The sequence below is a fragment of the Microtus ochrogaster genome, chromosome 7 (genome assembly GCF_000317375.1).
Source record: "Microtus ochrogaster isolate Prairie Vole_2 chromosome 7, MicOch1.0, whole genome shotgun sequence".
Classification (NCBI taxonomy): Eukaryota; Metazoa; Chordata; class Mammalia; order Rodentia; family Cricetidae; genus Microtus; species Microtus ochrogaster.
The window spans coordinates 21,061,414-21,077,055 of NC_022014.1; the positions used below are offsets into that span (position 1 = coordinate 21,061,414).

The 15,642-nt window shown below is 48.6% G+C and overlaps 2 protein-coding genes across 3 annotated transcripts in view; both read right to left on the reverse strand.

The window, feature by feature from the left end:
* Dhrs13 (dehydrogenase/reductase 13) overlaps window positions 1–4,139 on the reverse strand; it is a 6,101-nt gene extending 1,962 nt beyond the window's left edge. Inside the window, exons 1-4 of the mRNA XM_005349480.2 lie at window positions 3,935–4,139; window positions 3,730–3,848; window positions 2,264–2,387; window positions 1,790–2,101 (exon numbers count right to left, since the gene is read on the reverse strand). Of these exons, the coding sequence (XP_005349537.1) occupies window positions 1,790–2,101; window positions 2,264–2,387; window positions 3,730–3,848; window positions 3,935–4,061 (682 nt within the window). The 5' untranslated portion in view covers window positions 4,062–4,139. The remainder of the gene's footprint in view (window positions 1–1,789; window positions 2,102–2,263; window positions 2,388–3,729; window positions 3,849–3,934) is intronic.
* Window positions 4,140–6,771: 2,632 nt separating this feature from the next.
* Window positions 6,772–15,642, reverse strand: part of Phf12 (PHD finger protein 12) — a 49,442-nt gene continuing 40,571 nt past the window's right edge. The window contains exons 8-15 of one of the 2 annotated variants that reach the window (XM_005349481.3): window positions 14,497–14,655; window positions 13,162–13,957; window positions 11,931–12,056; window positions 11,200–11,343; window positions 9,793–9,891; window positions 8,928–9,010; window positions 8,314–8,452; window positions 6,772–7,978 (exon numbers count right to left, since the gene is read on the reverse strand). In XM_005349481.3, coding sequence (XP_005349538.1) covers window positions 7,644–7,978; window positions 8,314–8,452; window positions 8,928–9,010; window positions 9,793–9,891; window positions 11,200–11,343; window positions 11,931–12,056; window positions 13,162–13,957; window positions 14,497–14,655 — 1,881 coding nt within the window. In that variant the 3' untranslated portion in view covers window positions 6,772–7,643. The other variant, XM_013347366.2, reaches the window with a different exon arrangement.

Below are 15,642 nucleotides of genomic sequence, written 5' to 3' on the forward strand. Positions count from 1 at the left end.
AAAAAAAAAAAATAGTTGTGAGTCACCAAGTGGTTGCTGGGAATTGAACTCAGGACCTTTGGAAGAGCAGCCAGTGCTCTTAAGCTCTCAGCCGTCTTTCCAGCCCTATCTTTTTTCCTTTTAATCTATTATTTTGCTCAGAGTAAAAGTTTCAGTAAACCTTCAGACCCTTCCAGCTCCAGCCCGTCTCTAGGACCTCATCTTCTGCCATCACCCCACTCTGTTCTCATAGCCATCCTACAGCACAGCAGCAATTCCTGCCTTTGCACTTTCTCTGTCTCATTCAGATCTGTGCTCAGTTCTTTCCTTTATAAACGTCTTCCTTGACTGTCATTGACAAAACACAACATTCTATCTGAGAACGCTCTCTCTTCCTGTTTATCTTTCCTCTTCGGTCTGTTATCACCAGTCATTGGACTGGAGGATAAGGTCTGTGGTTTTTTGTGTTGTTTTTTTCAGAGTCAGGGTTCTCATTATATATTCCGAGTGCTGGGATTAAACATGTGAGCCACCACACCTGGCAGATCTTTGTTTTCCTTTGCATAATTTTGAGGTCCTGGGGATTGAACCCAACAGCTCCAGACCAAGCTTGGCTCACTGCTTTTGCCCCAGCACCATAATGCCTATTGTATACTGGATACTCACAAAGAGAGGGCTCCTTGACTGAGTAGTAATCTATCAATATCACCATCATAATTTTTTTTTTTTTTGGATGGTGCTGGTGATCAAACCTAGGGTCTCAGCTTGACATGGTGGCTTATACTTGAAATCTAAGTATGAGGCAAGACAACTGGGATGAATTTGAGGCTTGATGAGTTACATAGAATTCCAGGCCAACCTGGGCTCCAGAGTAAAAAAACGGTGTCTCAAAACAACAACAGCAAAAACCGCTGCGTGGTGGTGGCGCACGTCTTATTCCCAGGACTTAGGAGGCAGAGACGGGTGTGTCTCTGTGAGTTTGAGGCCAACCTGGTCTACAGAATGAGTTCTAGGATAGCCAGGGCTGTTACAGAGAGAATCCCTGTCTTGAAAAACCAAAAACCAACCAAACAAACAAACAAAACAAAAACCAATGAACCAGGGGCTAAAGAGATGGCTCAGTGGTTAAGAGCACTTGCTTCTCTTATAGAGCACCCAGGTTGGTTCCCAGTACCTACACAGATGATCACAGCCATCCCTAACTTCAGTTCTAGGGGATCTGGCCTATGGGGACACCACACACAAAGACACACAGACAGATACACAGATACACACACACACACACACACGGTATATATACATGCAGGCAAAACACTAATACATACTCATTAAAAAACAAAACAACAACAACAAAAAAAACTTAAAGCCAGGCATGGTGACCCACACCTTTGATCCCCAGTACTTTGGAGGCAGAAGCAAGTGGATCTCTGAGTGTTTGAGGCCAGCCAAGGCTACATAGTGAGAGGCTGTCTCAAAACCAAACCAACCAACCAACCAAACACCCCAAGCTTAAGTAAGTAAGCAAACAGTAAGTAAGTAAGTAAACAAACTCAGGGTCTGGCCTATATTAAGGCAAGTTTTTTACCACCGAATTACAGCCCTGTTCTTATCCCCCTAGCAAGTGATCAGAATCCAACCTTATAGGTAGAAAGGAAGTAAACAGGTGAGGAGAGAGCCTGGCTCCAGGATCAGAGAGAAACAGGCTTTCTCCTTGACCATGTTTGCGTCCTGTGACTCATCAGGAGACTGGAGGGAAGCGCAGTGCAGTACAAAGGTGACAAAGAAGCAATTAGGAGCAATCAGGCCTCACCTGGGTGAGCTGCATAGCAGGTGACACCAGTGCCCTCGAGCTGGGTGGCAAGCTCCCGGGCAAACAGTACATTGGCTAGTTTGCTGTCGGCATACGCCCGCAGCTCCTGTTGCCAGCCCACCACTGGGCAATCTAGACGTGTAAAGTCGAGACGACCACGCCGGTGGGCAGCTGAGGACACCACCACCACACGGCTGGGGGCACATGACTTCAGGCGGGGTAGCAACAGGTGTGTCAGCAGAAAAGGGCCAACATGGTTCACTCGCAGAAGCAGGTTAAAGGCCTCCCGAGTCCGGCCACAGGAACTGATCCCTAGGGCAGAAGCTAGGCATGAATTGCTGTTTCGGGTGCCCCATGGGGCTCACGGAATCCCCAGCTGTGAGATGTGTCTGCTGGCCCCTGGTAGGGCCAAGCTGGAGGGCCTACCTCTCCATGCCACCAGCCACCCCCCCTGCAGGGCCTACAGCTTCTCACCTGCATTGTGGATAAGGATGTCCAGCCTTGGTTCAGAGCTCAGGAAAGCAGTGGCAAAGGCCTGTACTGAGGCCAGACTGGCTAAGTCCAAGGCCATGAAGATAACCTCATTGTTTCCACTCTCCTGTGGAGCAGCAAGGGCTAGGATTGTTACCAGGTACCTCCCTTCCCCCTCTTCCCAGGCACCTGAGAGCCTACCCACTAGGACTAAAACCTGCCCCAGTGCATCAGTGTGTAATGGGTGTGTGGATTCAGATCTCCACTTTGCCTCTCACCAGAGTGTGACTTCAACAACAACATACTTAACCCTTTGGGCCTCTATTCTCTCACTGTAAAATGGGATAATAATAATAATACTTTCTACTGAAAAAGAAAAAGAGTTGTGCAGATCAAATCAGATAAGATACATATTATATCTGGTGTAGTGGCATATGTGTTATCCTAGTTACTCAGGAGTTTGAGGCAAATGGATCATGAGTTCAAGACTTGCCTGAGCTACAGAGTTAATATATGTAAAATATTCAGCCAGCCCTGTGCAGATATTGCTATTATCATTCCCCCTCTCTCCGTTACTTTTTACCTTAAAATCTACTACATGCAGCCTTATGCCTGTTGAAGACAGCTTCTGCTCTGGCTCTGTAGCCCAGACTGCCTTGGAACTCATGAGCTTCCTTCCTCAGCCTCTTCTGCTGGGATTACAGGTGTGTTCCATGTGTACCATGAACTGTACAGACAGCTACAACTGTCTTCTAAACTGACTTTGGTCTTCTCTTAAGCACTTTTTTTTTTTTTTTTTTTGAGACAGGGGCTTACGATGTGGTCCTGGCTGGTCTTGAACTCACAGAAATTCACCTGTCTCTGCCTCTCAAGTGTGTGCTACTGATACTGACCCTCTTAGTCTTGTTCTCTGCAGTCTAGGTACCACAACTGTAAGTAATTCATTCCAAAAAGCCATCGGGCTGGTCCAGAGCCTACTGAGGAGTCTTCCTGGAGCACAACTGCCTTAAACTCCTCAGTGGGATCCGTAAGGGCCTCCAGAAGCTGGCAGTGGCTCAGAGCCCCTTTAGGACGTTCCTTTTTTCATTCCCCGCCAGTCCCCCGCCCCCCTCCAGTCTTCAATGAGACTCCCTTGTCTCAGGCATTTGCACTTGCTGTTCTTTCTGAGGCTTTTCATTAGCCTAAACCTTCCTTCTTTGTCTTTCCTCTGCCCAGGATGGCCTTGAGCTCCTGGCCCTGTACTGGGACCACGCGTGGTCGTGGTCATTAACTCTTTCTGATCCTTAAACGTCTCAAGACTAGCGACTCCTTTCTTGAGTAAGCCTCCTCGGGGGGGGGATTTGGTTCTGTGTGTCCACTGTAGTGCCTGCATCCTCTTCAGTGTTTAAGGGACAGTGCGGCTCTTTCCTCTCAGATCTTGATTCCTCGCGTCGCTCTGCTCCGCCCTCCGTGTCCCCCTGTGGCCTCACCTGGCGGAGGTCGAAGACAGCCGCTTCCCCGCGCTCCCGGCTGCGGCAGGCCAGCACCACGCGCGCTCCCCGGCGCGCCAGCTCCAGCGCTGTCATCTTCCCGATGCCGCTGTTGGCGCCTGAGGGCGGCGGGCGGGAGCCAGCTGAGCCGGTCGGGCCGCGGCCACCCGCCCGGCCTCCCCGCCGCCCGCCCGCGCGAACTCACCCGTGACCACGGCCGTGCGGCCCCGCAGGCTGCCGATGCCGCCGCACGGTGGGGCCTTCACCAGGTTGTAGTAGACAAGCACGTAGGCGCCCAGCAGCAGCCCGGCGCCCAGGAGCAGCGCCTCCATGCCGGCTGTGCTCCGGCTCCCGCCCGGGCCTCGTCACTCCCGCCTCGGCCTCGCGAGGGCGGCGACAGGCGGGACGCTGCTGGGCAGGGGTTTGCGCGCGCGCGCGTGGGCCGTACGGGCGCCCCCTAGGCGTGCGTCTGCGTGCCCTGGCGGCGTGCCTGGGCGAGCATCTTGGGGCCCTGGGAGCGCCCCCTAGGCTCGTGAACTCCCGGGAGCGCGTGCCAGGTATGTACAGGAAACATCTGCGTGAGGGCCTGGTGGGAGTGTGCATACCCATGACCTTAATTTAAGATCACTGCTCACGGTTTGGGCGCGCTTCTAGATTCTGGGCGCGCGCCGGTGTGAGATCACTGCGTAGGTGTCTGTGCCCATGGCGGGAGTCCCTCCAGGCTGTGCATGCATCTGTAGTCTCCTCCAACGCGTGTGACTGAATGAACATCTCTGTTTACTCTAGGTGTGAGTATGTAGCTCTGTGTCTCAGTCTGGAGTCCTGTGTACATGAATGGGCCTGTGCTTTTGGAGTCAGGTCCTCGATGCTTTCATCTCAATGAATCGATTCTTTTTTTTTTTTTTTGTGGATTTTTCGAGACAGGGTTTCTCTGTAGCTTTTGTGAATCGATTCTTTTCTTTCTTTCTTTCTTTCTTTCTTTCTTTCTTTCTTTCTTTCTTTCTTTCTTTCTTTCTTTCTTTTTGAGACAGGGTTTCTCTGCGCAGCCTTGGCTATTGGCTATCCTGGAACTCTCCGTAGACCAGGCTGGCCTTGAACTCAGAGATCTGCCTGCCTCTGCCTCTGGAAGTGCTGGGATTAAAGGTGTGCGCCACGACTGCCTGACCTCAATGAACCGATTCTTTAATGTAGTAATAGGAGCGGAGGGGCTGCATCCCCAGCACCCCGGCCGCCTGCTAGCTTATGCCCCGAAATAATTACACAGAAACTGTATTCTTTTAAACACTGCTTGGTCCACTAGCTCTAGCCTCTTACGGGCTAATTCTCATATTTTGCCTAACCCATTTCTTTTTTTTTTTTTTTTTTTTTTTTTTTTTTTTTTGGTTTTTCGAGACAGGGTTTCTCTGTGGCTTTGGAGCCTGTCCTGGAACTAGCTCTGTAGACCAGACTGGTCTCGAACTCACAGAGATCCGCCTGCCTCTGCCTCCCGAGTGCTGGGATTAAAGGCGTGCGCCACCGTCGCCCGGCTGCCTAACCCATTTCTAATAATCTGCATAGCACCACTAGATGCGCTTACCGGAAAGATTCTGGCCTACGTCCATCCTGGGTTGGAGCTTCATCGCGTGTGCCCCCGAGAGCTGAGCTATGGCATCTGTCTGAGGCATCTACCTCACTTCCCCTTCCTCCTAGCATTCTGTTCTGTTTTCTCCTCCCACCTATGTTTTAACCTATGAGGCCAAGCAGTTTATTTAATTAACCAATGACCTTCCTCCATCACTTTAATTTCTCATCCTTTCAACATCTAGCCTTCAGCATCTAGGTACAGGCCATTGAGGCTTTTCTGCAAGGCACTGACAGGGTTGTCGGGATTCAACTATGTGACTTCTTGACTATGACTCCACCCCTTTCTTGGTTTTTGAAGTGGTTTCACTAGGTAGCCCAGGCTGGTCTTAAACTCGAGATCCTCCTGCCTCAACCTCCAAAATGGTGGGGATTACAGGGATGCTCCTCCATCTCTACCCCTGCCTTCCAAAAGGAAGAAGCAGTGAAAAATTAGGGGTAATTTGTGTCTGGAACAATTTTCACAGGTGGCAGAAACAGACACTCGATTACTCAGGTGAAGGAGTGACTGAGGGTAAGATGGGCCAGACAGCTAAGGAGATGTGGCTTTAGGCACTCGTGGCAGGACCTTGCCTAGGACAGTGACTTGACAATCATGACATGCCTAGCACTGTGGATACTATTGACACTGAGCAAAATACAAAGCTTCTGCCTTTAGGGGTTGAAGTCCTTCCTGCAGCGGAAGTAGAATGGCCCAGTCAAAACTATACTTGTATTTTGGAGCATGGTCAGATTTGTGACCACATGAGACTCCCTATTTAACTGCGCAGTGTACTTGGAGCACATTTGTAGATGCTGTGGATGGAAAACTCCTCGAACCCCACCAGTAGACTAATACATGAACAGGTACCACTTAGAATATCGCCAGAAGTCTTCTAGGAGACTGTGCTCAGGAGGAACTTCCACCTTGGATGATGCAGAGTATTTTCTGATGAGAACAGCAGTAAAGTCATTAGAGCTACACTAAAGAGTCTCAGTCTAGAGAAGCAAGCAGTTCTCAACCTGTGGGTCGAGATCCCTGTAGTGTGTGTGGAGGACTGGGAATATCACATATTTACATTACAATTCATAACAATAGCAAAATTAGCTAGCAATGAAATAATTTCATCGAGTGTTATCACAATATAAGGAATTGTGTTAAAGGGTCGCAGCATTAGGAAGGCCGAGAACCACTGCTCTAGAGAATGGATTTTACCGTATTAACACTTCTCCAGAGAAAAAGCACCCCTAAAAGCCAAGTGCCCACCTTTCCATTCCCCTCATCCAGCTGAGGCTCACTCTTCTAACATTTTCCCTCTTTACCAAGCTTCCCTTGGAGGCTATTTGAGAGTGATAATTGTTCAAAGGGTACAAAAAAGGAGATCCCAGGGAAGGTCCCCTCTAGGGGTGATGACAGGTAGGACAGACAGGCAGAAAACATAATTTAAGTATTTTTGGTTTTTTATATACAGAATACAGGAAAGTTTCTGTAAAGTCTAAAACATTACAATTACTATGTACATTGGTACTAGTCGTGGAGAAGAAGGAAGGAGCTGGGGTGAGGAGGAAGAGAGTGGCAAGAGAACAAAAAAGGACACAGAACAGGTTTACGACAAAAACGCCTTTGCTACAATAGACATCGGAGAAAAACACTACCACATGTACTGTACAGTTCTTAAAAACACTGAAAAAATGTCATCACTAGATGTATTTACACAAAATCCAAATACACTTTTCCTTATTTGAAATAAAATAGATGGACAGCCAGAAAAAGAATTCATTCCTCATTTGTCCATATACACAGTAGCTACCTGTAGTGCAACCGCTGCAGAAAGGGAGAGTAACTTGTAGGGTGGGAACCATGGAAGGGGGTGGGTAGCGATCTTTATATTAAATAAAACAATGATATTGTATAGATTTTGCTGTATGAAAACTGTATTTTTTCTTTTAATATAAAACTATTGTCACTGCCACAAAATAGAACAAGTTTCTGATTATTTTACAACAGCGGGCAGGTGGTCGGGGGAGGGAGCAGAAGGCGGGGGAGGGGTGTGCTGGAAGTGTCCAGACCAGGGTCTTCCCCTCCCTGCCCCCGCTGTTCCTCAGCTCGGGTCTGCCGCTTTCCCATGAAATGTTGAGTACAAATATATGTGCAAATGCCCCCTAGAACTTGAGAAAAGTCTTAAAAAACAGTCAAAAGGTTTTCTTCATTTCATGCAAAGATTGTAGTTGAAGGGTTTCTGGTATAGAAAACACCAGGCTTGGTTCGTGTACATTTTTGCATTGCAGGAGTCTTGGGTGTCCAGGCCAATGGCCTAGGGAACGGAGTTGGAGCGCAGCACAGGGCCCTGATGGGGCTTGAGAGACAGCTTCTCGGCCAAAGCCCCATCCTGCAGCAGGCTGGCATCGCCTTTGGGCTGTTTGGTCGCAAACTCAGTGATGCTGAAGACGAACTGTAGGCAGCCCAGCTTGATGTAGCTGCCATGGTGCAGTAAGGCTGTGCCCTCCCAGCCGGCCCCACTGCCCCCGATCAAGCTTGAGCTGCTGGCTTTGCAACTGCAGGGTCTGCGCTGTGGCCCCTGGGCCTGGGAACTCATCATGGCTGCCTCCTCACTTGGCTCTTCATCCTGTTTCTGGTTTCGGCGGCGCCCTGGGAAAAAGGGGGATGATCATAGGAGGGGAACAGTGAACAGCTGACCTATCTGGGCTGATTGGCAGGACTGGGCCCCTGCATCTCCCCACTCTATATGCTACATGAGCTGAGGAATGCTCAGACGGGGTTGGTGGAGTCTCGAGTCCCCAGGAAGGTCTGACACATATGTGGGCGTTCAGCACTTGATTCTTGGTGACCGTTCCCAGGCCCACCAACAATGAGCTTGGCCAATGGGACTGGGAAGGCAAAGAACTGTAGGTCATTGACAGTATGGCAGAGCCAAGGTGACCGGGGCCTTAGCTGTGTGGTCACAGGCCTCTGCTCCAACTTACTGATGACACTCTGCACTTTGGCAACAATACTGCTTGGGGGGGTTGGCGGGGTCTTCTCAGAGAAGTCACATGAATACAGCACATTGTCCACCGTTGTCCCGTGCTCACTGTAGTTTAACAGCTCATAATGTTTGGTATTCTGGAGGAGGGGGAAGACACGATGTGTGGTTGCTGTGTGAAGCCTTGGGTGAAGGAGAGGACATAGAGCTTGCTGCTCTCTACCTGGCAAGCTCTCATACTCTTCCTCAGTTACAGCCTGGTTGTAGAATTCAAGACTCACCTACCCACTCCATGTCCCCACTCTCTCTGCTCTGAAGCACTACCCTCCCTGTTGACTTGCTATCCACTGGCACATAGTTATGATGAAATTCAGGGGCACATCCTATTTTGGTTCCTTTCCCTGCTTTGAGGTGGCCTCCCTCAGGTGTTCCTGTGAGCAATGTTAGTTGCAATGATAGCTTGTTCCTGTAAACAGGTTGCCATGCCCTTGTCTTTCCTCCAAGACAGACAGGAGGAGAGGAGAGGTTGCTCACTCTTGCCCCTTACCCAGAGCCCAATGCTAGGGAAAGATCTCAAGTTGGGAAAGCTCCCTCCCACCCATCTTTGCCCCTCACCTCATCGTAGAATATGCAGGCATGTTTCCCGGACACGTAGTTACAGTGACCATAGTTTGTAAGGCACACATCCATGTCAGCTCCTGCAAGGTGGCAGGAGTCAAGGAAAAGGCAGAGAATAGACTATAAGGTGTATGTGTGGGGGAAGTGAAAGAGAAGGGAGTTAGCTTCTGGGTGGCCGCTAGTAGAAACCTCAAGGTAGCTTAAAAGCCCTCTTTTCTTTTATTTTTTTTCCTTTTCTATTCTTTTCCTCTTAATGATAGGTTAGCTTGGAACTCATGACCTCTTTGCCTCTGTTTCCTAAGTCCTGGGGTTACAGATGTGTGTCACATGCCCAGCACTTCCCTGTTGTTCTAAAGCTAATCTGCTGTAGGATGTGTGGCTGTTACCCAAAAGGAGCAGTGAGTTACTAAGGAGGATGGGGCATCTAAGTGGACACAACAGGGCCTTTAAGCCATACTACTTCGAAGGGCAGTTTCCAGGGTAAGGAGTGATCTGGGGTGTGGTGGGCTACTCCTGTAGTTTTAGAACTTGAGAGGCTGAGGCAAGAGGGCAGACTTCAAGGCCAGCATGGACCACAGGAGACCCTATCTTAAATCAGCAACAGGGTTATGGGTGAGCCTGTCACACCCAGGGATAAAAGTGTCCTCTTTTTGAAGTCTTTCCCTACAGTGTTTCAGATGCTACTGAGCAGCAGTTAAAGCAAAAGGCCTGAGCCAAGGAAGTACCCCACTGGACTGTCTAGGTTCCTAACCTCTCTTGTCTGGACAACCACTGCTGAGACCCATCAACTCCTGAAAGGGCTTCTGTAAGTGTCCATCAGGCTGAAGATCCAGTGCCCCTCCCAGTTTCCTGGCTGGCTCACCTGTCCCGATGTAGAGGGTTCGATAGCACATGTTCACAGCTCCTCCCAACCCTAAGAGGGGGTAGAACACAGCTCGGGCCTGTACCTCCTTTCTTTGCACTACAAGACAAACATAGGGATAGGATCATTCAGAAACTCAGAACCTGTGACCCAAACATAAACCAACAAAATCTGGATCTTTTGCTGATGGCCTGGAAAAAATCTACTGTGTAACTCGTGCACAAACTCACACCTGACCTAGAGCTGCTTCGGGGGAGGGCTCGCCTCACCCACATCTCTAACACAGGTTAGGAAGGATCTTCTTTGAAACGGTCAGGACTTTAAGTTCCTGGGCTCCCGATAAGGAACTAACAGGGACATTCCAACCGATAACAAAGAGAACATGGAAAAACATAAGGCATAGGCCAGTGTTTCTCAAGCTTTAATGAGCACATCAACTGCCCATGAATTCTGTTGAAAGATATAATTTAGTTGTACAGTACTTGTTCAGTAAAAGTCAATGGATCTGATCGCTAGAACCACAATCACCATTAATCCACCCACCCACAAAACCGATTTTGGATTTAGTTGGAGTAGGAGGATCTAGAACTTGCAAATTTGCACTTTGTGCATGCCTATGCACACACACGTGATCACACATACATGAATCAATCACCGTTGGTGCTGCCACTCATACTCCTCTCTTTTTTCCTTTAGGCGACAGGATCCCTCGCTGGCCTAGAATCTGAGAAGCAGACTAGAGTGGACAGCTAGTGAGTCCCAGGGATCGTCCGTCTGCACTTGCTCAGCTCTGAGATTATAAGCATGCACCTCCATACCTGGCTTTTTAAATGTGGGTTCTAGGGAGCAAATTCAGGTCTCTCTGCCAACTGAGCTATCCCACTGTCTCTAGAATATGTATTTGTAATAAGCTCTTGGGATTCTGATAGTACTGGCATGGTACTTTAAGTTCCTGAAGCATCAAGGCTCTCTCTTAAGGGCTAAGAGCTGAGATAGGATTAAAGTAGCTCAAAGCAGAATGAACACTTGAGTGAATTTCCAGGAAGCTTACCTACTGTTTTTCTATTCTCACCCTGATCCTTCGGAAACCCTTCTTCTAATTACAGTATAAAAAGTAATTGAACAGAAAGCATACAACATATGCCCCAAAGTACTGGTAGCTGCTTTGCTGTGAATCAAAGTGGACCCGCGTGAAAGAAGGTTATGGCAAACTCCCCAAGTCTGATCAGAAAGTTGTTAATCATCTTGTTCATGCTGAGAAAAAAAGTCACGGTACTTTATTAAACCCATCGTAGGTACAAAGAGTTTGAGCTACTGAAAGCGGAGATTCTCCATGGAGCAAGGTGGTCATACACACACATCAGACAGGAGATCTGATGGTGTGGTGGCAGGTATGTGCACGCGCACCTTCTGTGTGGTGCCCTCCGGAAGTCAGCGGATGTGTCCCAACATTGCCCGGTGAAGCTTGGACCCGGGAGGGGAAAAGCTGATGTATTCTCTGCAAGGCCAGAAACTTGATCAGCTTCTCATCCAACATATTTATCTCGATTTCTATCAACCAAAGAGAAAGATCAAAAAAGCTGAGAAATGGAATATGGAAGTAGATAAAGGTTATAGGGCAAACCAGCAAACTTTTGTTCAAACAATATAAAGCCCAAAGTGGAACAAAGATCTGAAAGTGGGCATCTTGCATGCTATTTATAGTGTGTGTCTGTGTGTGTGTGCGGGGGGGAGGGGATTAGTGCGGTGGTTTCTTGTAGAAAGGTAGGCTAATTTTAAGTAAATAAAAGGCAGAACCAAAAACTCCCAGTTGGCTGTGAGGCAAGGTCTACCCACTCTCTGTGCAGAGAAATTCATCTCTTTTTCTCTTTGACTTTGGGGTTTTCCACAGATGAAAGCAAGCTCCGGGTTCTGCTCTGCTAACACCGAGCGAACTGCCTAATGTGATTCTGTTCTTTCCCACTGGTTCAGCTTGGCTTGTTCTCCCTTTCTTCATCTTTGATTATATTTTGCATAAATCCAGAAGGCAGACAAGAGATGGAACCTTCTTTCCCACTCTTCTACTCAAATGGATACCGTGCATCCCCATCTCCTTATCCCTCTTCAAAAGGAGCTGAACACTACTGGGTCTCACTCACCTCCATTGACATCCATAAATGCTCGAAGTGAGTTGGTGAGGTCCACCATGGCAGTAGAGTTGGCTGGGAAAGAGGGTACGGTTAAAGCGCTTCCTATGGATAACGTGCCGGGGCTGACCTTGCCATCTGGGGACGGAGCAGGAAGACTGTTACTTACGTCGCCTGAGGGAAACCCACCGGTCCAATCCCCCATTGCTGAGACAGTTCTGGATTTCGGACCCAAGGTGATGTTCCCTTCTTGATTCTCAACCCATAGGCTCTGGAACTCCTAGAGCTAAAAACGTGTGGTGAGGAAGGGTAGATGGAACAGTAACACACCCGGGCCGCAGGAGTTTCCAGAGCACTGACAACTGCTGCAGGGTTACTATTCTAGGGCAAGCGGTGAGCTTGCTTTATTCTCTGGGTCACGACCACCCAACCTTGCTACCTCTACTCTTAACATGGCACCTGTCCCTGCAATTCCTGACTGCTCAACTACAACTGACAGTTTGCAAAATTTACTCACACTGGCATTAGAGTAGGAGATAGGGCCAGGGGCTCACACATGAAGAAATCTCCTGACTGACTATGAGGATGACTTCAGATCATGTGGGGGACCACACAGGTGACAATAGCATGTGAAACCTGGTTCAGATGCTGGGATCAGCAACCTTGAGGTCCAGAAACTGACAGGAACAGCTGAGAGAACAAGTCTGTGCTGGACTAAGTACAGACCTAAGGGATTTTCTTTAGGCATATGGTTGAGGGTAAGCTTCTGGGCCACACCTGAAGCTGGGCTGCTTTCTGTCCCTGCTTCTTGAACATAAATGTTTCTCAAATGAGTTGGCTCAAAATTTGCATCAGGTATGGATTTAGTCTTGCATACCCTGAACCTCAGACTGACCCAAGTGGTTCTGATAGCATGTGCCTTCTGAAGTGATGGACCAGACAGACAGAAGACTAGGTCCAGAGGTGAAGGGGCAGGTGACCCAAGCTGTAGTTCCAGTATTGCCATTAATCTGGCAGGCCACCCCAAGGAAGTGACTTAAATTACTGAGCATAGCCCCATTTTATAGTTGGGACAAGCCAACACAGCCTTTTTCCTGCCATAGAAACAAAGGGAAGAATGATCACTGATACAGAGATTGAAGTCCTCAAGTATTCAAAGGGATGCTATGTTTTAGACTCTTAAGTCTATGTGCTAGAAAGAACACAGATTGTTCCTGATCATCTGGGGCTGAGAAATACTCACCTGATGATGGCGCTGGTGAGCAGAATCGTTGGTTGGCCCCTGTGGCCAAGATACTGTCTCCTGCAGCTTGTGGGGGAGTGAGCACCCGGGTGGCATTTGGGGGTGAGCCCAGAGACCTCGAATCTGTCAACGAAGGTCCTATCTGTGATTGGACAGTCTTTCTATGCAAAGTGCTGGTGTTCTCGATGCTGGCACAAGAGCTGGGGATGGAAGGGGGCAGGCTTGGGACAGGTACCAAACTCCTCTGGGGACAAGAGCTGGGGCCAGTGGCATTTTCTGTCTTCACAATGATGCCGACGGTGTGGTTCTGAAGCCCCCCAGCCGATGGTGGTGTGAGGGGCCGGGGCCAGCCTTGCCGGTGTGTGAGGCCTGGTAAGGGGGTGTTGGCGCCAGGAAGTCGCCGGGGATCCGTGGAATCAGTGGGGCTGCTGTAGAGGTGTGGGCCATTGGCTTTTACCTCTGTGTTCACTGGCCCATTGGCAGTCCCACAAGGGGTTTTCTTGGACTTTTCCACACAAGAACTGCAGCTGATGTCCTCTAGGGCCGGGGCTTGGTGGGGTGGAGAGCAGCCCAGAGAATTCTGGGTGCTAACTGCTGAGGGGCAGGACAAAGGGTAGTGGGAAGGTAGAGGTGCCTTGTCAGCAGTTTGCAGGGAGGTGGTGATTGAGCTGTCAGTCACAATAACAGGCTTAATATCAGCCTTCTCTGTCTGTTCAGAGTCCCAATGCGAAGGCATCTGCTTAGCAGATAAATGTTTCAATATGCTGCACTGGAGCGCAACAACACTACAGAGCCACTGCAATGGAAGGAGAGGAGAGGAGTGAGAGGCCTGGGAGGTGTTGTCTATCCTGCCAGTGTCCAGAGCTACAGCAGAGTTGACAAGCACTGTTACCAAGGTTCCAACAAGAATGACCAGAAAGGGATCCCACTTTTATTCTCAAGAAAGACTTATTTATGCACTTGGCAGTACTACCTCAGTCGGTGGAACTTGAGATTCCTGTTCTGGCTCTGCCCTGAAGGCTCACTTGTGATCAACATTCAGCAAGTACCCCAGTATGTGCTGTGTGTGTCTGGCAGGATCACCCAACCTCTCTGTGGATCTGCTCATTTACTCCTTCAGTACAGAACTGCCCAGCTTGAAGCAATGGGGAACTAATGAGGGAAGCAGCCTGTTTGACTGAAGTTCTCTTGCCTTTGGCACCTGAGCCTGGGATTCTCCATGGCCACTCAACTTTTAGGGGCTAAGGTGGAGATAGGGTAGAGGCAGGAATGACAGACATCTGGTGACACAGAAGAGAGACTGAACTTGGGAATCCCAATTCTGCTTTCACTCACCTCTTGCTGCTCTGCCTGGGTGGCTAAGTGCTCAGAGTTCAAAAGGTGCGTCTGTGATTCCTCAGGGATCCCATTGCAGATCAGCTCCCCATCCCGAATGGCCGCAGGTGCAATGAGAGGGGGTGGGAACTGGTACTGAGATTTTATAGCATCAGGAACCTGTTTAAGATAGGAGGAAAGATAGTGCCAATATGCCCAAGCTAAATTCTGCCCTAACTAGATACTATTTCATCTGTAGTGCTGGTACCCAAGGGACCATCTACTCTGTGATCTACTGTGGACAACGAAGCCCAGTGTGCTCCAACTGTTTTGGGTTGCCCTTTGACTCTCGCACAGATATCTTGTCCTAAAAAAGGGCAGAAATAGCAACAATAGGCAGGGCTTTCATTGTTCTTCTTTAAGGTCCAAGGTCTTGCAGAGCTCTAAAGCTACCACATACTATCTTCCGTTTTGTCTCAAACATGCAAGACTGACACTGTATTGGGCTTCAGGGTTGTCCAAGTTGTAGGTTTGTAGTATCTAGTGCCAACAGGCAGGAATGATAGTAATTGAGAAGTTAAATGAGGTTATATTCACGGGAGAAAAATTAAACATTACACCTGACTAATGAGCATTTAATCAATGTTAGTTTGCATCATCTATTCATTCATGACTCATGATACAAGTGAAGATTTTTTGTTGCGCAAAGAAAAATGACACACTCTGATTTACATTATATAAGAATGAAGAGCCACACAAAAAGTCATTCATACATTCAGTCAACATTATTGAGTGCCTCGCGAGTCTGGCACTGTTCCAAAATCCTAGAGGTCCAGAGATAAAAAATTTAAGCCTTGCCCTCAAGGAACTCATAGTCTAGTGGGGCAAATATAGAAATGTTATAATACAAGGAAATGCATCCTACAGTAGAGGGACATCTGAGGTGCTATGAAAAAGAAAAAATGAGCTAGGTGTGGTGGCACACATCTTTTAATCCCAACACCCAAGAGGCAGAGACAGGCAGATCTCTGTGAGTTGGAGCCCAACCCGGACCATGCAATCCACAAACAAAAAGAGCTACGTGTGAGAATGGTCGGTAAAGATGAGCACAGAGGCAAGGAGCATGGAGCTGAGAACCACCACCTAGTGCTATGGGTTTTCTGATGC